The following is a 16,014-nucleotide window of genomic DNA, read 5'->3' as shown; positions in this document are numbered from 1 at the left end:
TCTAATATTTTGCCCTCTCACCTCTTTTCAGTAGAGTATATAGTCCAGGACAACATTTATCTCCAATCTTTTACAAATTTAAAACATTGATTTGCATTACATTTAAATGGAACACAAACTACACAATTACAATAACAAAGAGGACAGGAGTCATTTTACATGTGTAACCAGGTTAGACACCCAATTTGCTCCCACAACTACCCCGATAATTGTATATGAAAATTATGCAAGAAAAAAAAACATTTAAAAATGATTCTTAAACAGTTTATTAGAAAGATGTAGACAATAAAAAAAGAATTTCCACTGTAATTCAACATTACTTGTCTCCCCTTACATTTTATTGACAGTGCAAATATAATTTGGTCATTACACGTCGCCGTATCGTTCCAACGCTCCTTCGCCAACGAGGGAGGAACTAATCTACATGAACAAATGGAAAGAACCTGGAGGATAGCAACAAACCACACAATGCTGAGGCCCAACTGAGCTTCAAGCCTCTTAATCAGCGGCAAAACATTTCGTCTTGCCTCTGCGGTCTAACATGTGTGCATGACAGGTGGGTATGAAGAGAGAACTGTTAAAGATACTAAATATGTGGAATTCATTCAGATTAGCAAAGTACAGTACATGAGCACTGGGAAGATGCAAATATTTCTGCAATGAGTTCAGATTATTCCAATTTTACAAACATTAAACAAGAAGTAAAGGGAAACATGTAAGCTGGAAGGTTAAGCTACAGAAACAAAGACTGGCTTCAAGGATATCTAATTCATATCACATGGAAGGCTTTAGAGGAACCCAATCAGTAAATGCATCTAATTCTTACTTCATGAGATAAACTACACTGCTCAACTAAATTAAAACCACAACATTGGGAATGGGTGGGCCTAATCATTTTTTAACCACAATTCATTTGAAAACAAATAGTAAACCTCTTAACACGTATTGCTCAGTTGAGGACAACTATACAGTTTTTCCAACAAATAAGGTGTGCTTAGTTGTAATATTTAACAGTAAAACAAGATACCCAAAAGGTGCAGTACAGCAAATGGAAGTGGAGATAGCTGCTCTGTACAATACCATGCATATCAACCTTCAGTGGACTTGTTGGTCAAGAGTTTGGAGCTGAGGCTATGGATTTAAATATGGCTACTGACTCATATGTACAGTTGTTTGTCACTGCCTTCAATTTCAACATATACATTTGTTAAGAATCCTCTTGCCCTCTGTTCTTCCATTTTTCTCCCCAGAATCTTTCCGTCTTCTACTCCAAATCAGGCATTTCTGAAAGTAAAGTGAAACGCACATTAAACTCTTCATCACAAATCACAGCTGTAATGGCAGTTGGTACGAAAGGCTCATGGACACTTACTCTCATCATCGCTATCTGCAGATTCATCCTAAAAATAACAAAAAGACACACACACAAAAAAAAGGGGAAGATGAGAATTTCTCAATAATAACAGCCTTAATCCTTGACCGACAGCAATTTAAATCTGCTTTATGATCAGTTTTCACTGATGAGTACAATTTCAATGTTTAGAAAAGGATGCTTACCTCTTCTGCACCATCTAGATCCGGTAAGTCATCATCACCGCCCATGTTGTTCATCATCTGTAACATCAAATCAACGCTGTTAAAGCAACATCATTTGCTTTTTCTTAAATGCCAACGCAGATAGTTCAGGACACAAAAATTCAATCCTACAAGTCGGAAGATTTCACACCATACTTCAACATGATGACACACGCACAGATAGGCATGTCATAATTATTACATATTTATTTGATGTAATTGTTAGAGGTAATTGCAATCGTTTTACATAATCATCAGTCGTTTCCTTTCATCTGCATAAAAACAGCTGGATGAAACCAACAAAACTACAATAATTCCATTACTATTTCCAGTGAGGTGTGACAGTTGTTCTTTTAATGACATCATCAGTTATGCCTTCTTCATGAGGTTTAATGCAACACGAGTGGCGAATTAGCGCCACCAATGGTTCATCTCAAGGCACTGAACTTCTGGTTCTGATCAACAGCATTTCAAAAGAGCATCAATTAACATCATGAATTTAGTTAGAAAGCCAAAAACCACGGCATCCCTGGGAGGCAATTTGTCTGATTTGCAGTAAAAAGACCCACTACCAAGGGCTCTATATGTATATATCCTCAGACTTTAAGTGTATAAATTATTATTAGGCTTATTCTTTAGTGGTGGCATAAAGTCAAACTGAAAATGTATTTACATTTAAATCATTAATTGCAATTATTTGTATGAAAATTAATTGTCCCCTAAAATTTCATGATCATGACAGCCCTACACAGACAGACGGAGTCAGAGTATTTTTCTTTATATAGGACACAAGACAGGAAATGAATGATGAGTATTGCCACAAAGGTTCTTGGTCATATGGAAGACTGCTGCTCATGGTCAGCACCTCAGCCACCAAGGCGGCCCTGTTCCCCCCCCCAATAACTTGAAATCACAAATAAAGACCATTTTATCTCATGTAAGCAAAGTACAGTTCTGTTATGTTCATCATTTAACTGAATTTTTACTCATAATTTAAAGTCCTAAGGATTAAAAAGTATGTAAATACTTTTTAATCCTTAGGATTAATTGTAATATATTCCATAATTGTGTCCATTGTAGCATACTTTAAAACTTGAGCTTTAGGCTAGCCAAATGCGTACTCTTTTCTGTTTTGCTTTTTGAGCAGGTCAGTGTGAGACCATGATGATATTAAAATGTGGCATCATCAGCTTTATTAGAAATTCAACAAAGCAAATCACATCAAAGTAAATATTAATTATGTAATCCACTCTAATCAAAGTGCTTACATCTGAGAATTGATCGAAGTTGCCCATTTCCTCATCGGAGTCGTCCTCCCAGTCTTTCCAGTTGTTGAAGTCGACACTGAGCCAACTCAGCTGTTGAAACACACAAAATCAGCATTTAAATTTTTTTTTTATTTTTTATTGTAGCGCTTTGATGCTATTAATGAATTGTAATGTTACAACATCTCAGATTTAAGGTGGACATGGTCCTGTACATTTAAAAAATTGTGTTTGTGTGTGGGAGACTGACCTTAGCCTTCTCTTTCGTTAGTCGCGGCCACGCCTTCCCTGGCTGAGCTTTTCGTAGATAGCACAACACTGAGCGATCTGTGCGTTTGTGTTTGGATTCCTGCGTTGAGGTGGAAAGAAAACAGCAATACGAGATCACTCCTGGGCAACACTACAAGGAAGTCTGCAGTATTGCACTAAAAAAAAAACCCACTAATCAAGAAAATTATAGTGTCAGTGGTTTACCTTTTCATCAATAGATTCAAAAAGATCTATTTCATTCTCATGTTTGACGTTGTCAGTTCCTCCAAGACAGCTGTGGAAACAAAAGAAATAACTTTTAACTCAAACTCCCCAAAAATAAACCAACTACACATTTATCAATAAATGTATGATTAAATGCAGCTTGATGTGTTTATAAAAGGAGCAAACATGAGGAAAGCATACCTGAAACCACACTTTATTTTATCAAAATTGATTTTAACATCTTTGCTGTCTGCTACACAGAACTCTATAAAAACAGAGTCCCTCCTGTCGTACCACTTGGCAGTTGCTGGATGCCTGTGAAGAAAAAGAAACGACGTGAAGTTATAACTCGGCATGAACATTCAAACGTCAGCTTTTGGCGCCTCTAAAAAGAAAATAATTATTTGATCTTATTTGCAGTCAAACACGGAGCTCATTAGAGCCACAACTTGCATTAAAAGACGCGTGTAATACAAGTCCCAGAACTGGTAGCAGGTGGGGAAGAATTCAGGTACGAATTCAGGTAAGCTGGCCTGCCATCAAAGAAAAAAAACAAAAAAAAACCCGACGTATCAGGTTGCTGCAAAGCATCAGGTGACACCGTGTGCTCCAGTAACAGGAGTCTCAGAAGTGAAACATCTGTGCATGACAAGTCAAATTTACAAGGAGTTAAGGGTGGGTCTTTCTCACATCATGGTATCATATGTGGTGGATGTTATATTAGTAATATTATTATAAATCATAATAATAGTTTAACTTGAAAGCGTAAAAGTACTTTATTTTTTTAGGTCCTGGGTGAGAGAAGTATTCCAGGTTCACATTTAAATCATCGACTCTTACCAATTTGGAAGCTCAGATTATTTATTTTTTTCCCCACCCCATTGAAAATCAACCATACCGAGTGATTTTTAATTGTTTGCCTCTTTATTAACAAACCGGGGGCCCTCCCCACCCCCCCAAAAAAAAAGAAAACACATTTAGTCTGCAGTAGATTTCCCGACGAAGATATACGCCAGTGGTTGCAACTAATCATTAAGGACTTTCTGGCCTAGGTTCATTGATAACTTGCTCCTCATGCGGAGCTACGTGCATGTTTATCTTCGCTGTTCTGCGGTTAGCATTGAAGCGACGGTCTCATGAGCCAAATCCTCTTACAAATCATCAATGGAAGATAAGCGTCAACTTCAGTGGAAAACGTCGTTTATTCCCCTCACGGCTTCGTGAACATGGCGGCTAACTGTTGATCGGGTTGGCTTTTGCGGTCAATAAACCCCCAGATTTTTTTTTTTTTTCTTTTACACAATACGCTGAAATTCCGACCTCTGACACAGATTCTGATGCTAATCTAACGATAGCCTTCTGAGCTAACAATGCTAACAAGGCTGGCACGCTCGCCCAGCCATGCGGTGCACCTGACCCGCGCTAGCCCTGGAAGTTGCCCACTTTTCAGCTTTCCCATTGCGGTCCGGTCCGCTTTAAAAATCATCGCCGCGGCGTTTTACCCGGCCTGCGAGGTGGCGAGTTACCGTTAACTCCGTTTTATTGAGGCAAGGCCAAACCTCCCGCCTTTGCAACAAGCATGTTGTCACTCAGCTAACGGCGGCTAAGCTCGGCGCGCCGTACTATCGCACTTTTCCCTCCGCATGCGCCCTCAGCCGAACTCTCCACAACTTACATGTCTCGGCGCGAAGTGAGCTCCTTTTTTTTTTTTTACCGGTTGATTAAAAAAAAAAAAGCCTCGCGTTTGGGTAAGAGATCGGTAACGTCTGGTGAGAGAAGGAACCGCTTTGGCCGCACACTGCCGATGAAGACCGCCTCCAGCCTCGGTGGACTATGCTCTCGGATCCGGTTTGCGTATATGCGGGATGAGAATAGCGGGACTGACGCACTCCGAGCGCACTGGACGTTTCTAGAGCTTTCAGCCACAGCTGCGGGTGATTTGATTGAGAAGGGAGGCAAAGCGGCACAGTCTGCCCTGAACTCCTCCAAAATTTAATGTGATTAGATTTGGTCTCCGTACCACCCAGGCTGATCACCGCAAATAACCATATCCGATCCTATTAACATGCTACAGATGTCACTGCAAGGCGAGGAATTCCTGTGCAAAACACATTTATATTACTTTATTTTTCATCTTTTTTTGTTTTAAAAAAGAAATCAACCCAATAAAACAAAAAAAAGAAACAACTAAAGAAGAACCTATAAAGTTCTCTTCTATTCATTTATTCCATTATATATTATATATTTATTTATATATATATATAAAATAAATAAATATATATTTATAATAATATAATTTTTTATATTACATTACTTTATTTTTCATCTTTTTTGTTTAAAAAAAAATCAATCCAATAAAACAAAAAAGGAAACAACTAAAGAAGAATCTATAAAGTTAACTTCTATTCATTTATTCCATTACTTTTAGTTGATTACAAGTACATCTAAAATTGTCTGTAAACTACATATTATCATTGTAGGGAAATGACGGTATGTTATCCATTTTTAATGAGCTAGTTATGAATATCAGACCAAAACACAGCAAATAACCATATCCAATCCTATTAACATGCTACAGATGTCACTGCAAGGCGAGGAATTCCTGTGCAAAACACATTTATATTACTTTATTTTTCATGTTTTTTGTTTAAAGAAAATAAATCAATCCAATAAAACAAAAAAGGAAACAACTAAAGAAGAATCTATAAAGTTCTCTTCTGTTCATTTATTCCATTACTTTTAGTTGATTACAAGTACATCTAAAATTGTCTGTAAACTACATATTATCATTGTAGGGAAATGACGGTATGTTATCCATTTTTAATGAGCTAGTTATGAATATCAGACCAAAACACAGCAAATAACCATATCCAATCCTATTAACATGCTACAGATGTCACTGCAAGGCGAGGAATTCCTGTGCAAAACACATTTATATTACTTTATTTTTCATGTTTTTTGTTTAAAGAAAATAAATCAATCCAATAAAACAAAAAAGGAAACAACTAAAGAAGAATCTATAAAGTTCTCTTCTGTTCATTTATTCCATTACTTTTAGTTGATTACAAGATGGAGTACATCTGAAATTGTCTAAACTGCATATTATCATTGTAGGGAAATGACGGTATGTTTTCCATTTTTAATGAGCTAGTTATGAATATCAGACCAAACCAAACTAGGAACATTTACAGGGTTTAATCTTTTGAGGTACAAAAGATAGAAAAAAACATTTGTGTAGAAAATCACAAACATGGTGTATGACTGATACTGATGACTGAAAATAGTTTTCTTGACTTTGGGAGCAACAGGACATAATAAAAGAACAACAACAACAACAAAAAATGCTTTTTTTTACTGTATGTTTATAGTTGTCCTTTGAGATAAATTCATTGTCAGCTCCGCTACAGACAAAAAGTAAAACAAAGTATTCCTAACAGACTAACTATGGAAGAAATCCTTTCAGATTCAAATAAAATTTCAGTTTTTGCAGTATTTTTTTTTTTTTTTACACCTTTTAGTCTTCGTGAAAAACACCACTATGATGTCTGAATATATATATATTTTTAAAAACTCCATTCTGTATCAAGTTTAGAAAAACTTGAGGATTACTAATACTGTACTCCTTAAAGTTGATCGTGATGTCGAGTCATCATGGGTAGTGTTGCGTGGTGTTTTGTCACCGACTATCTTTATTGCCACCTACTGGAATTTAAGATGTATAGCATTTTGCAGGCCAAATGCCCCACCTTGTAATGTTAATGAAAGTGAAAAATCTTTTGGGGCTTGTAGACCCTTATCAAAAGTTTGGGATCTCTTGTCATGTTTCAGGAGTTAGGCTGTTTGCATTTCCAGACATTTCTGCTCAAACTTCTAAAGCACATTTTTAAATCTAAAAATGTCAAAATTGTAGTGAAAGTAAAAGTACTGGTTTGGTCCTCATACGACATCATTAGTTTACCGAAGCTGAAGCATCAGTGTGTCAGCGGCATGTTACTGTTGTAGCTGCTGCAGGTGGAGCTAGTTTGACCAACTTTATATCAGTTTTATCCAGGGACAGCAGATAAATCTGAGGGTTTGTCAGATGATTACTGGAAGTGAGCTAATGTTTAATGAAGCTGTTAACATCTGAAATGTGACCCCGACTATACACGGCTTTATGCAAGACATTACAAGGTAAAAAGTTGGAAACCACGTTTCTTTTCATTAATAATGCTCTGATCAGACTATGACCCCGGATTAACAATATGGGTGTAAAAATCCATGAGAAATATTCTCAAGACTTTAGATACCTGTCCGATCCTCGACCAAACACTGAGCAACAACATTTTACCCGTCTTATCCCACAAATTTGAAAAGGTGGAACTTATCGTTTTAATTTTTTTTTAAATCAGGCATGTTTTTACTCAACACAGAATGTGTACTGTGTATTCATAAATACTAAAGGGTACAAGTGCATGCCAATATTTGGCCTCTGTAACATCACTGTGGTGTCCAACATGCCAACATAGAGATGCTCCACTGTCACTTTTCCATATCTGTCTGAGTAAACTGAAACAATAAAACTACGGGTGATAAAGGAAAAGCTGAGTACATATTTGATGTCGGCATGCAAAAATACAAACGGATTTGTATTTATCCTTTTTTGGCACGAGACAAAATTGTAACCAGTTTTCCCCGGCTATTAATCCTATAAACAAAACAACAAAAACTCCCGTTGTATCCCCAAAGAAGTTCAGAAAACATCAACATTTCATCAAGCCACAACTTTATTTCCATCTCGGGTATAAATTGTATAAATGAGCTTAGATATCAGCAACCTTTCCTCAACTCTTCGTTGACAGAGTCCCATTACATCGTCAACTCCTGCAAAGCAACAAAGAAAGCACAAATTAGCACAAGTTTAAAAATGTGATTTCCTCGGTTAAAAGATGTTCTCTTCTCAGGACAGAAAGGTTGGCTTCAGTAGACTCAGAAGAACGAAAGTCACTGTTTCATTCATCACCGAAGAGATCTCCAAACACATTTATCACTGGCGATAAACCATTTAAAATGGCTGGTTAAACAGACGCCACACTATTTTACTACTATTAGTGAAAGGTTTAACAATCTTACCATAATAGCATTGACAATGTCGTTGTTGTTGTTTTTCAGGGCGCGTACAGCCTTCGCCCGCGACACGTTGGCTTGTGACATGACGAGTTCAATGTCCTTGACCTCAACCCCGGTCTCATCAACCTATGAATATAATCAGGGAAATGATTTGTTAGCTCTCATATGGCTAAACAAAGTTATCATATTCAGACTGTCCATCTTCACTTGAATAAAAGTGCATCTTACCTCTTCTTCTTCGCTCTCCTCCTGTACTGTGGGCGTCTGTGTGTTTTCCTGGATGTTTGATACAGCTTCTCCCTGTACCTTGAATTTTTCTGCGGCAGCCAGCTGGGCTTGCTGGGAAAGATCTTCGATCTGAGGCACAAAGACAAAGGGAAATGAGAACTGAACGCATTGTTTGGCATTCAATTTAGGTTATCAATGTGATACTTTTAGCTGAATCTCTCAATGAGTCAAACAGACACAGACGGCAGGTGCAGTGTCTTGACAAACAGCCAGGTTGCTGGTAATGTTGCTGGTTGCTTACCTTAGCTTCACCAAAGACGATGTATGTGTCTGATGCGGGGCTCTTGTAGACGTCTGGTTTGGTGATGACAAACAAGATGTTCTTTGACTTGCGAATGGTGACCCTGGTGACCCCTGTTACCTGCCTGAGACCAAGCTTTGACATCGCCTGCAAGAAATTCAAGTTGTTGTTGTTGTTTTTTTACAAATGTTGCTAAATTCGACTGTTAGGCATATAGCATAAAAAAAAACATGTTTACATATATACCACACTGTAAGTGAGCTAGGATCGTTACCTTTCGTGCCTTCTTTTCACTGCGGCTCTGTTTGGCTTTGCTCACAGGTTCCTCGTCTATTTCGGCGGCGGCTGCAAGCTACAGGAAGAAGAATATTTATAAATTATTCATTTTTTGTGCAGCAAATAAATATAGAAGCAGGTATTACTTAAATCTGACTGCTATACATCTCTTCTCAGGACAGAAAGGTTGGCTTCAGTAGACTCAGAAGAACGAAAGTCACTGTTTCATTCATCACCGAAGAGTCAAACACCGACTTGTTTAAAAAGGTTTGATCCAAGTCGATACCAGGAACGACAAAATTCAAGACCAGGCAGGAGTCTCACCTGAGCTTGTTGTGTCTGTGTCTGTGCAGAGTCCTGTTCCTCCAGCTCGGGAACTGAGTCATCGCTGTCCGACTCAGTGCCGGATCCTATCGATACAACAGAAATGAAGGTTTAGTCACAACACGCCACCTATTACATGCGTTTACACCTGAAAGGTAATCTGGAATTAAGATGCATCAATCCTGCAGAACGAGAAATACATCAGTAATTAAAACAGTTTGTACATACTGTCTAAAGGTAGGCTGCACAAGATTCACTTATTAGAGCCATTCTGTCCACTCTGTAGGTTGAGAACATTACAACCAATCCAAAACCACATTTACCAGGACGCCAGTCATCTTCAGTGAGTAAATAGAACTGACAATACGCATAATTTCACTTCTGAAATGGCACAATATTATCACCGATAGTATTCGACAACTGAACCGACCATTTCCTAAACCAGGAGCAGAAATGATGACACCGAGATACCATCTTACAGTTCAACAGTTGAAGCAAAGCTAGTGTACACTTCATGAGCTCGGCTTTTAAAGAGCGGCATATCTAAGTATCTGAGCAGTTCCCAGAACACAGTGACAGTAGGAAAAACAGATGGCACAAAGGAGGAGAGAAAGAAGGAAATACCATTGTCGTTCTTGATCACAGGTTCCATCTTGACTGGGGTTTTAGCAGGAGCGGGGGCAGGTTTAGGGGATGAGACTGGCTCAGAGGGGGTTGTACCGAGTACCTCAACTTCAGGTTTTACAGGGACAGGTTTTGCAACGGCCTCAGCAAATGTGAGTTTACGGGGAGCAGCGGGGGGGGGGGGGGGGGGGGGGGGGGGGGGGGGGGGGGGGGGGGGGGGGGGGGGGGGGGGGGGGGGGGGGGGGGGGGGGGGGGGGGGGGGGGGGGGGGGGGGGGGGGGGGGGGGGGGGGGGGGGGGGGGGGGGGGGGGGGGGGGGGGGGGGGGGGGGGGGGGGGGGGGGGGGGGGGGGGGGGGGGGGGGGGGGGGGGGGGGGGGGGGGGGGGGGGAGGAACAGCAGGCTCAATTGGAGGGGGTTTTGAGGGAGGCTCAGCTGCTGGTTTGGCAGGTTTAGCAATCTCAGCAGGTGCTGCCTTAACCTCAACCAATTTGACCTCAGTAACCGGCTCGGCACCCTTCACTGGTGCCGGCTTGATAACCTTAGCTGGCTTTACATCCTCAACAGGGGCAGACTTGATCTCTGCATCTGGCTTCGCAACCTTAGGAGGAGCAGCTTCAGTTTCAACCCGTTTAAGAGCTTTGCTTGGAACAGATTTGGCCTCGGTGGGTGGCTTAGCAGCCTCAACAGGAGCAGGTTTGGCTTCAGCCACAGGCTTAGCAGCTTTAGGAGCTTCTACAGCAGGTTTGGCAGCCTCAACAGGAGCAGGTTTAGCCTCAGCCACCGGCTTAGCAGCTTTAGGAGCTTCTACAGCAGGTTTGGCAGCCTCAACAGGAGCAGGTTTAGCCTCAGCCACCGGCTTAGCAGCTTTAGGAGCAGGTTTAGCCTCAGTCACTGGCTTAGCAGCTTTAGGAGCAGGTTTAGCCTCAGCCACTGGGTTGGCAGCTTTAGGAGCAGGTTTAGCCTCAGCCACTGGGTTGGCAGCTTTAGGAGCAGGTTTAGCCTCAGTCACTGGCTTAGCCTCAGTCACTGGCTTAGCAGCTTTAGGAGCAGGTTTAGCCTCAGTCACTGGCTTAGCAGCTTTAGGAGCAGGTTTAGCCTCAGTCACTGGGTTGGCAGCTTTAGGAGCAGGTTTAGCCTCAGTCACTGGGTTGGCAGCTTTAGGAGCAGGTTTAGCCTCAGCTGCTGGCTTGGGAGGAGCAGGCTTGCTCTGAGATGCCACAACTGCTGCTTCAACTTTGGCTGGAGCCACTGGGGCTGCTGCTTTGACAACCTTAACAGGGACAGCCTCATTATCTGTCTTGGGTTTGGCTGGAGCCTTAATAAGCTCTACAGGGGCAGGTTTAGAAGGAGATGTAGCAAGCATTGCACCCTCTTCAACAGGGGGTACAATTACTGGCATTTTAATTGGCTTCTCAGGTGGGATAAGTGGAGGGAGCTCATCATCAGCAGGTGCAATAACAGGAGCAGCTTTTGATACAGCTGCCTTAACTTCAACTGATTTGGAAGGGCTGGAAGCCAGAGTATCTGAAAATGAAACTGGCGCTGCAACAGCAGGCTTTGAGGTAACTTTAAAAGCAGCGGGGGCTGCAACAGGCTTTGTAGCAGCAGGTAACTGAGTTTTTGTCTCAAGTGGGGCAGGTTTAGCTTCAACAGTTTGGGTTTTTTCAATTGCTTCTGTGACTTTGCCCTCCACAGGGACAGGAACAGGCACAAATGCCTCTCCTGTTCCTTTTTTAGCTCTTCCTTGTTTGCCTGCCTTGACAACTTTGGGGCCAGAACGGTTAGCCTGATGAGCAGAAGAGCCAGCAGGTGAGGAAGCCAGGGGAGATTGTACAGGTGTCAGGGGGGTAGAGGAGGGAGTACATTTTGGTGAGGTGGGAGAAGAGGAAGAGGCAGACATAGAGGAGCGTTTTCTTCTGCCAGGGACAGCCTTTGGGGCAGAGGAACCCTGTGCACTTTTGGCATCTTTGCCTTTGGGCTTAGCAGGGCCTGACGCTGCCTGAGGTTGGTGGGAGGAAGCTGGGGCAGGAGGTGTAGCTGAATAGGAAAAGATTCTTTAAATTTTTTTTGACCCGACAGTGGAAGTCTTACTCATGCAGGTTAAACCATTACAAACCAAGAGGCAATCTCCTTAGGGTTAGAAAAAGAGCACATCTCCCGATCTTAAGAAGACTCAAAATGCACAACACACTCTTCCTACTTCCACACAGAAAACCTCATTCTGTATTTAGTCAAGATGCACTCAGGTCAAAGGGGAAAATCGTACTTGCAATGCATTTCACATCACCACTACTCAGGAAATAATGGACAGCAGAACTGCGCTACAAACAGAGCACCATTAACCAGACCATTGAACTAAATAACTATTAAACTCTATAGTTATTATTTTAGAATTTATTAAGAAATATTGAACAAGTCATAACCCGTCCTGGCCAAAAACACGTAGAGGTGGCGACGTCAAGCCATTTAACCATTCCTCTCAAACTATAAAATATCAGTGTGACCACACATTGTACAGAAAACCTGAACGAACCAGTGTTTTCAAAAGATATGAATAAAGTGTAGGGAAGGGAAGGCACTTGGTTTCACAGAAGATAAACCAACCTGATAGATGGCGGGTTGAAATAGGCGGGGCTTCACATTTAGCAGTCCCCTTTGACTGAATGGCTTTGGAGAGAAGTATAACTGGTTCTTTCTTATCGGGGTTTTCATTTTGAGTGGCCACGTGGACCTTCACATCACCGGGCAATACTTTATCTTCAGCTGCGTCCAGGTGCAGATTCCCTTCTGCCACGGTCTTCGCTGCATCACTTGTCTTCTCGTCTTCACTTTTTGCATTAATATCTTCAGAGCCAGATAGTTTTGGATCATCTGGATTGTTTTCTGATCCTTCTCCTGGCTCTTCTCCAGATGCCTTTGCTTCATCAGGAAACTGCTTGACATCTTGGCTGGTCAATTCGTCAGCAGCCACAAGAGACTGACTTTGAGCCTCTTGAACAGGTGCTGCGTCTTCATGAACGAGCGACCCTGATGAAGCAATGGGAGCCTCAAGAGAAGGCACATACTCTTCACGAGCTGGCAAATCCTCTGGGCCCCCCACTGCGTCAGCAATCGGCTCTTGCTGCGAGACGGGTGTTTCCTTCGACCCACTTGCTTCAGTTTGCTTGGCAATTTCTTGAGTTGCAGCAACACCGTTTGATTGATCACAGCTAGCCTGAGTGCTAGCTACTTGTGCGGAGCCCATCTCTTGAGCAGAGGCTGGTGGAGGGTTCTCCAATGGGATCGCCTTGCTTACTGAAGAAACAGCAGGAGGAGGGGAAGAGTTCAAAACCCCTGCAGCTGATGAAGGAAGAGCAACAGGAGTAACGGGATGGGAGCAGTAGTTTTTTTTTTTGAGGGGGGGAGGGGCCTACAAGCCGTACGAAAGCACTTAAACAAAACGGTGCTCCACACGTGAGGAGAAGCTATGGGTTTGTGAGAAAGTTGGCTCTCGATTTTCCAAAAGGGGGGGTGAACTTAAAGGAAAAACAGTATGCGTGTCTAAAACTCCATGCAGTGTCCAAATGTGACATAAGTTCTGGCCACAACATTAGTGTTTGTATAAAAAATACCCACAAGTCCATTTACAACCCAAGGTTACATTTCTAGGACAATATACCGACTAAAACTTGGGGAAACATTAATGTACTGCTTTATGAAGCCTGTGGATGTCTTTGAGCATCTTTAGTTCACTAAAATTGTTCAAAGACCTTTTACTCCTAGATGGGAGCATTTTCAATGCAGAAAGTTTGTATATGCACAGGTCACAAAGTCACCACTTCTAGCATAACACCTTTACTAATGTCCCACACCACTAGACAAAAGATAAAATACTGGTCTGCCTATTTCTCCAAGTTGTTAAGCATTCTCACATGCACACAAAAAAAACTGTTGTTAAACTGTTAATAATTTACTTCTCAAAACAAACTGCTGAAAAAAAAAGCTTTTTTTTTTTTCAGTAGAGTTTAATACCATGGCTTTAGTGACTACAGTCAAAAAATAAAACATTAATACAATAATCAAATTTTTGGTATTTCTTTTGAAGTCAGTGACATCATGCGAGTTTACCAGCCCATCAGACATAAAGAAGGCTGTTGAATTTCCATACTGTGCCTTTTTAAAATGCTACAGCCCAGTCAAAACTTTGAAAAGAATAAATAAGTTTTGTTATGGGATATTAGTTGGATTTAACAGTCTATACCTCATCAGTAGATGTAAAAGTCCACCGTTATGTTAAGATGAAAACACGAAGGTAAGGATGAAAAGTGATGCACAAAAATGTATATAGGAAATTGTAACTCAAAACACACCTGGGATAACTGTTTTCAGCCAACATGGGCGCCATATAAATTTAATTATTGCCACTTATTTTTAGTCAAAAGAAAACCATGAGTACATGTATTGCCCTAAAAACAGTATAGTGTGCTTAAAAGCAGGGATTGTATCATTTAGATTATTGGTTTACAAAATATTACAAGATTTAATGTTCGCACCAAAACAAAAATGAATCACACAATGATCTGTGTCATTGCCAAGTGTTACAACCAAGCTACACATACTGTGTTTTCAAGGCATTTGTAGTGCTCACCAAAAAAAAAGAAATCACACTAAACACTGTGCATTGTGTGCCAAATCCAGTTGTCAGTGCAAGTCAAAACACACCAGTGTGAGTTTGTATAAATAAAAGAGGGGTCCTGGATCACACTTTTCAATTCTCCCAGCAATATTGACAGCAGCAAAACCCTGAGTGCAATTTCTGTGACAAATGTCCCACCGGCATGGCTGATGAAACTCAGCTGTTACATCGACTCAGAGTCCTGCCAGCTGACTCAAACTCCACGAGCCCAATAAACATCCCATCACACAATGTTTGCTCCTCTACTTAACAAGAGGTGATCATTTGTTGTCAAATTCCTCCTCCTCCTCCTCCCCTCCCCCCAGATATCCAGGACCCCGCTATTTAATATGCAATACTGCATGCAAGTTATTAAGGAGCCAAATCATACGAACCAGTCTCTACTTGAGGCTGCTGCATCTCCTGCTCGGTGACTGGGACCGTTTCTGTGGCTTCACCGGGCATGGTTGCTGGTCAGGAAAATAGAAAACAAGTTAGCACGAGCTCCTAAAGGAGGTGGAAACCAAACGCAGGTATAAACACAAATAAATAAATAAAAAAAAAAATCGGGATAGCCAATATGTCACACAACTCCTCGCGAACATTCCTACACTGGTTTACTGTAGTCAAGAGCTGGTTGAGCAGGTGACGCAGCCCATGCTTTAGCTTGTAGCCTCAGTCTTTTACATTACTAAAAGAGGAGGGGGAGGGGGGGGTGTCCGAGCTACCAACACTTATTATTTTAATTTGACCTCTTTAAAAGGGGCCCACCGGTTGTCACGTGTCATAACCTCACACGGCGTACCGCACAGTTCTCTACGGCCGTGGCGGGATGCTGGTGAACCGATGGGGACATCACGTTCCCCCATTTTGGATCGTTAATCGCTGCTACAACAGCGCAATTTTCGCCGGACGGAGACAGCAAACGGACATAATAGCCGCACCGGCCTGGTGGCCCGACTTTAATTAAACCCGCGTAACCTTCAGTTTAGATGAGAAAGTGTGTAAAACGGCTGGATGATGTTGGATTATAAGAGGAGCCACTCACCAACTCGGGACGCTGTATCCAAGATGGCTGTAAGAGAGAACTTCTGACCTCAGATTCACGGCGATATCCGGCGGAGCTGCCATTCCACTTCCGGGTTATTTAAAGGCATAGCCAATTGTTTATTTATGCGACAAATA

General features: G+C 41.5%; 2 protein-coding genes, 1 long non-coding RNA gene and 2 other non-coding genes across 7 annotated transcripts; 1 reads left to right on the top strand and 4 right to left on the bottom strand.

Moving 5' to 3' along the window:
* Positions 1-250: 250 nt before the first annotated feature.
* On the bottom strand, positions 251-5,168 carry LOC138635469 (prostaglandin E synthase 3-like). The gene is made up of 8 exons (XM_069722959.1): positions 4,990-5,168; positions 3,516-3,629; positions 3,315-3,384; positions 3,091-3,189; positions 2,844-2,933; positions 1,558-1,614; positions 1,373-1,400; positions 251-1,284 (listed from the first exon to the last, which is right to left on the bottom strand). Coding segments are annotated over exons 1-8 (480 nt in total). The 5' UTR covers positions 4,992-5,168; the 3' UTR covers positions 251-1,264.
* Positions 5,169-8,062: 2,894 nt separating this feature from the next.
* On the bottom strand, positions 8,063-15,937 carry naca (nascent polypeptide associated complex subunit alpha). 3 transcript variants are annotated; one of them, XM_069722920.1, is made up of 9 exons: positions 15,878-15,937; positions 15,225-15,299; positions 12,780-13,469; positions 9,553-9,638; positions 9,227-9,304; positions 8,953-9,099; positions 8,652-8,780; positions 8,427-8,549; positions 8,063-8,177 (listed from the first exon to the last, which is right to left on the bottom strand). In XM_069722920.1, the coding sequence occupies exons 2-9, from the start codon at positions 15,292-15,294 to the stop codon at positions 8,163-8,165; spliced, it is 1,338 nt and encodes a 445-aa protein (XP_069579021.1). In that variant the 5' UTR covers positions 15,295-15,299; positions 15,878-15,937; the 3' UTR covers positions 8,063-8,162. The 3 variants fall into 3 exon arrangements, with proteins under 3 accessions (XP_069579021.1, XP_069579030.1, XP_069579040.1); XM_069722929.1 differs by lacking the exon at positions 12,780-13,469; XM_069722939.1 differs by lacking the exons at positions 12,780-13,469; positions 15,225-15,299; positions 15,878-15,937 and adding an exon at positions 10,177-10,296.
* LOC138615518 (small nucleolar RNA SNORD59) lies at positions 8,249-8,322 on the bottom strand. Its single transcript, XR_011310539.1, has one exon. It is a non-coding gene; the product is annotated as a small nucleolar RNA SNORD59 (small nucleolar RNA).
* Positions 9,397-9,470, bottom strand: LOC138615517 (small nucleolar RNA SNORD59). Its single transcript, XR_011310538.1, has one exon. It is a non-coding gene; the product is annotated as a small nucleolar RNA SNORD59 (small nucleolar RNA).
* Positions 10,887-11,338, top strand: LOC138635464 (uncharacterized). The gene is made up of 3 exons (XR_011312138.1): positions 10,887-10,988; positions 11,088-11,168; positions 11,253-11,338. It is a non-coding gene; the product is annotated as an uncharacterized lncRNA (long non-coding RNA).
* Positions 15,938-16,014: the final 77 nt, after the last annotated feature.

This window comes from Brachyistius frenatus, unplaced genomic scaffold (assembly GCF_029030835.1).
Source record: "Brachyistius frenatus isolate BFR_SWC_R1_liver_20210118 unplaced genomic scaffold, ASM2903083v1 Contig_6, whole genome shotgun sequence".
NCBI lineage: Eukaryota > Metazoa > Chordata > Actinopteri > Embiotocidae > Brachyistius > Brachyistius frenatus.
This window is presented reverse-complemented; position numbering and strand designations above follow the sequence as displayed.

What these genes read in the sequence shown, in the direction of transcription:
- LOC138635469 (XM_069722959.1), bottom strand. An exon ending in TAACGAAAGAGAAGGCTAAG is followed by an intron (nt 2,934 to 3,090) that starts GTCAGTCTCCCA and finishes GTGTTTCAACAG; the next exon opens with CTGAGTTGGCTCAGTGTCGA. An exon ending in ACTTCGATCAATTCTCAGAT is followed by an intron (nt 1,615 to 2,843) that starts GTAAGCACTTTG and finishes TTGATGTTACAG; the next exon opens with ATGATGAACAACATGGGCGG.
- naca (XM_069722920.1), bottom strand. Translation starts at nt 15,294, where the DNA reads ATGCCCGGTGAAGCCACAGAAACGGTCCCAGTCACCGAGCAGGAGATG. An exon ending in CACAGACACAACAAGCTCAG is followed by an intron (nt 9,305 to 9,552) that starts GTGAGACTCCTG and finishes TTCTTCCTGTAG; the next exon opens with CTTGCAGCCGCCGCCGAAAT. An exon ending in TCGTCTTTGGTGAAGCTAAG is followed by an intron (nt 8,781 to 8,952) that starts GTAAGCAACCAG and finishes TTTGTGCCTCAG; the next exon opens with ATCGAAGATCTTTCCCAGCA.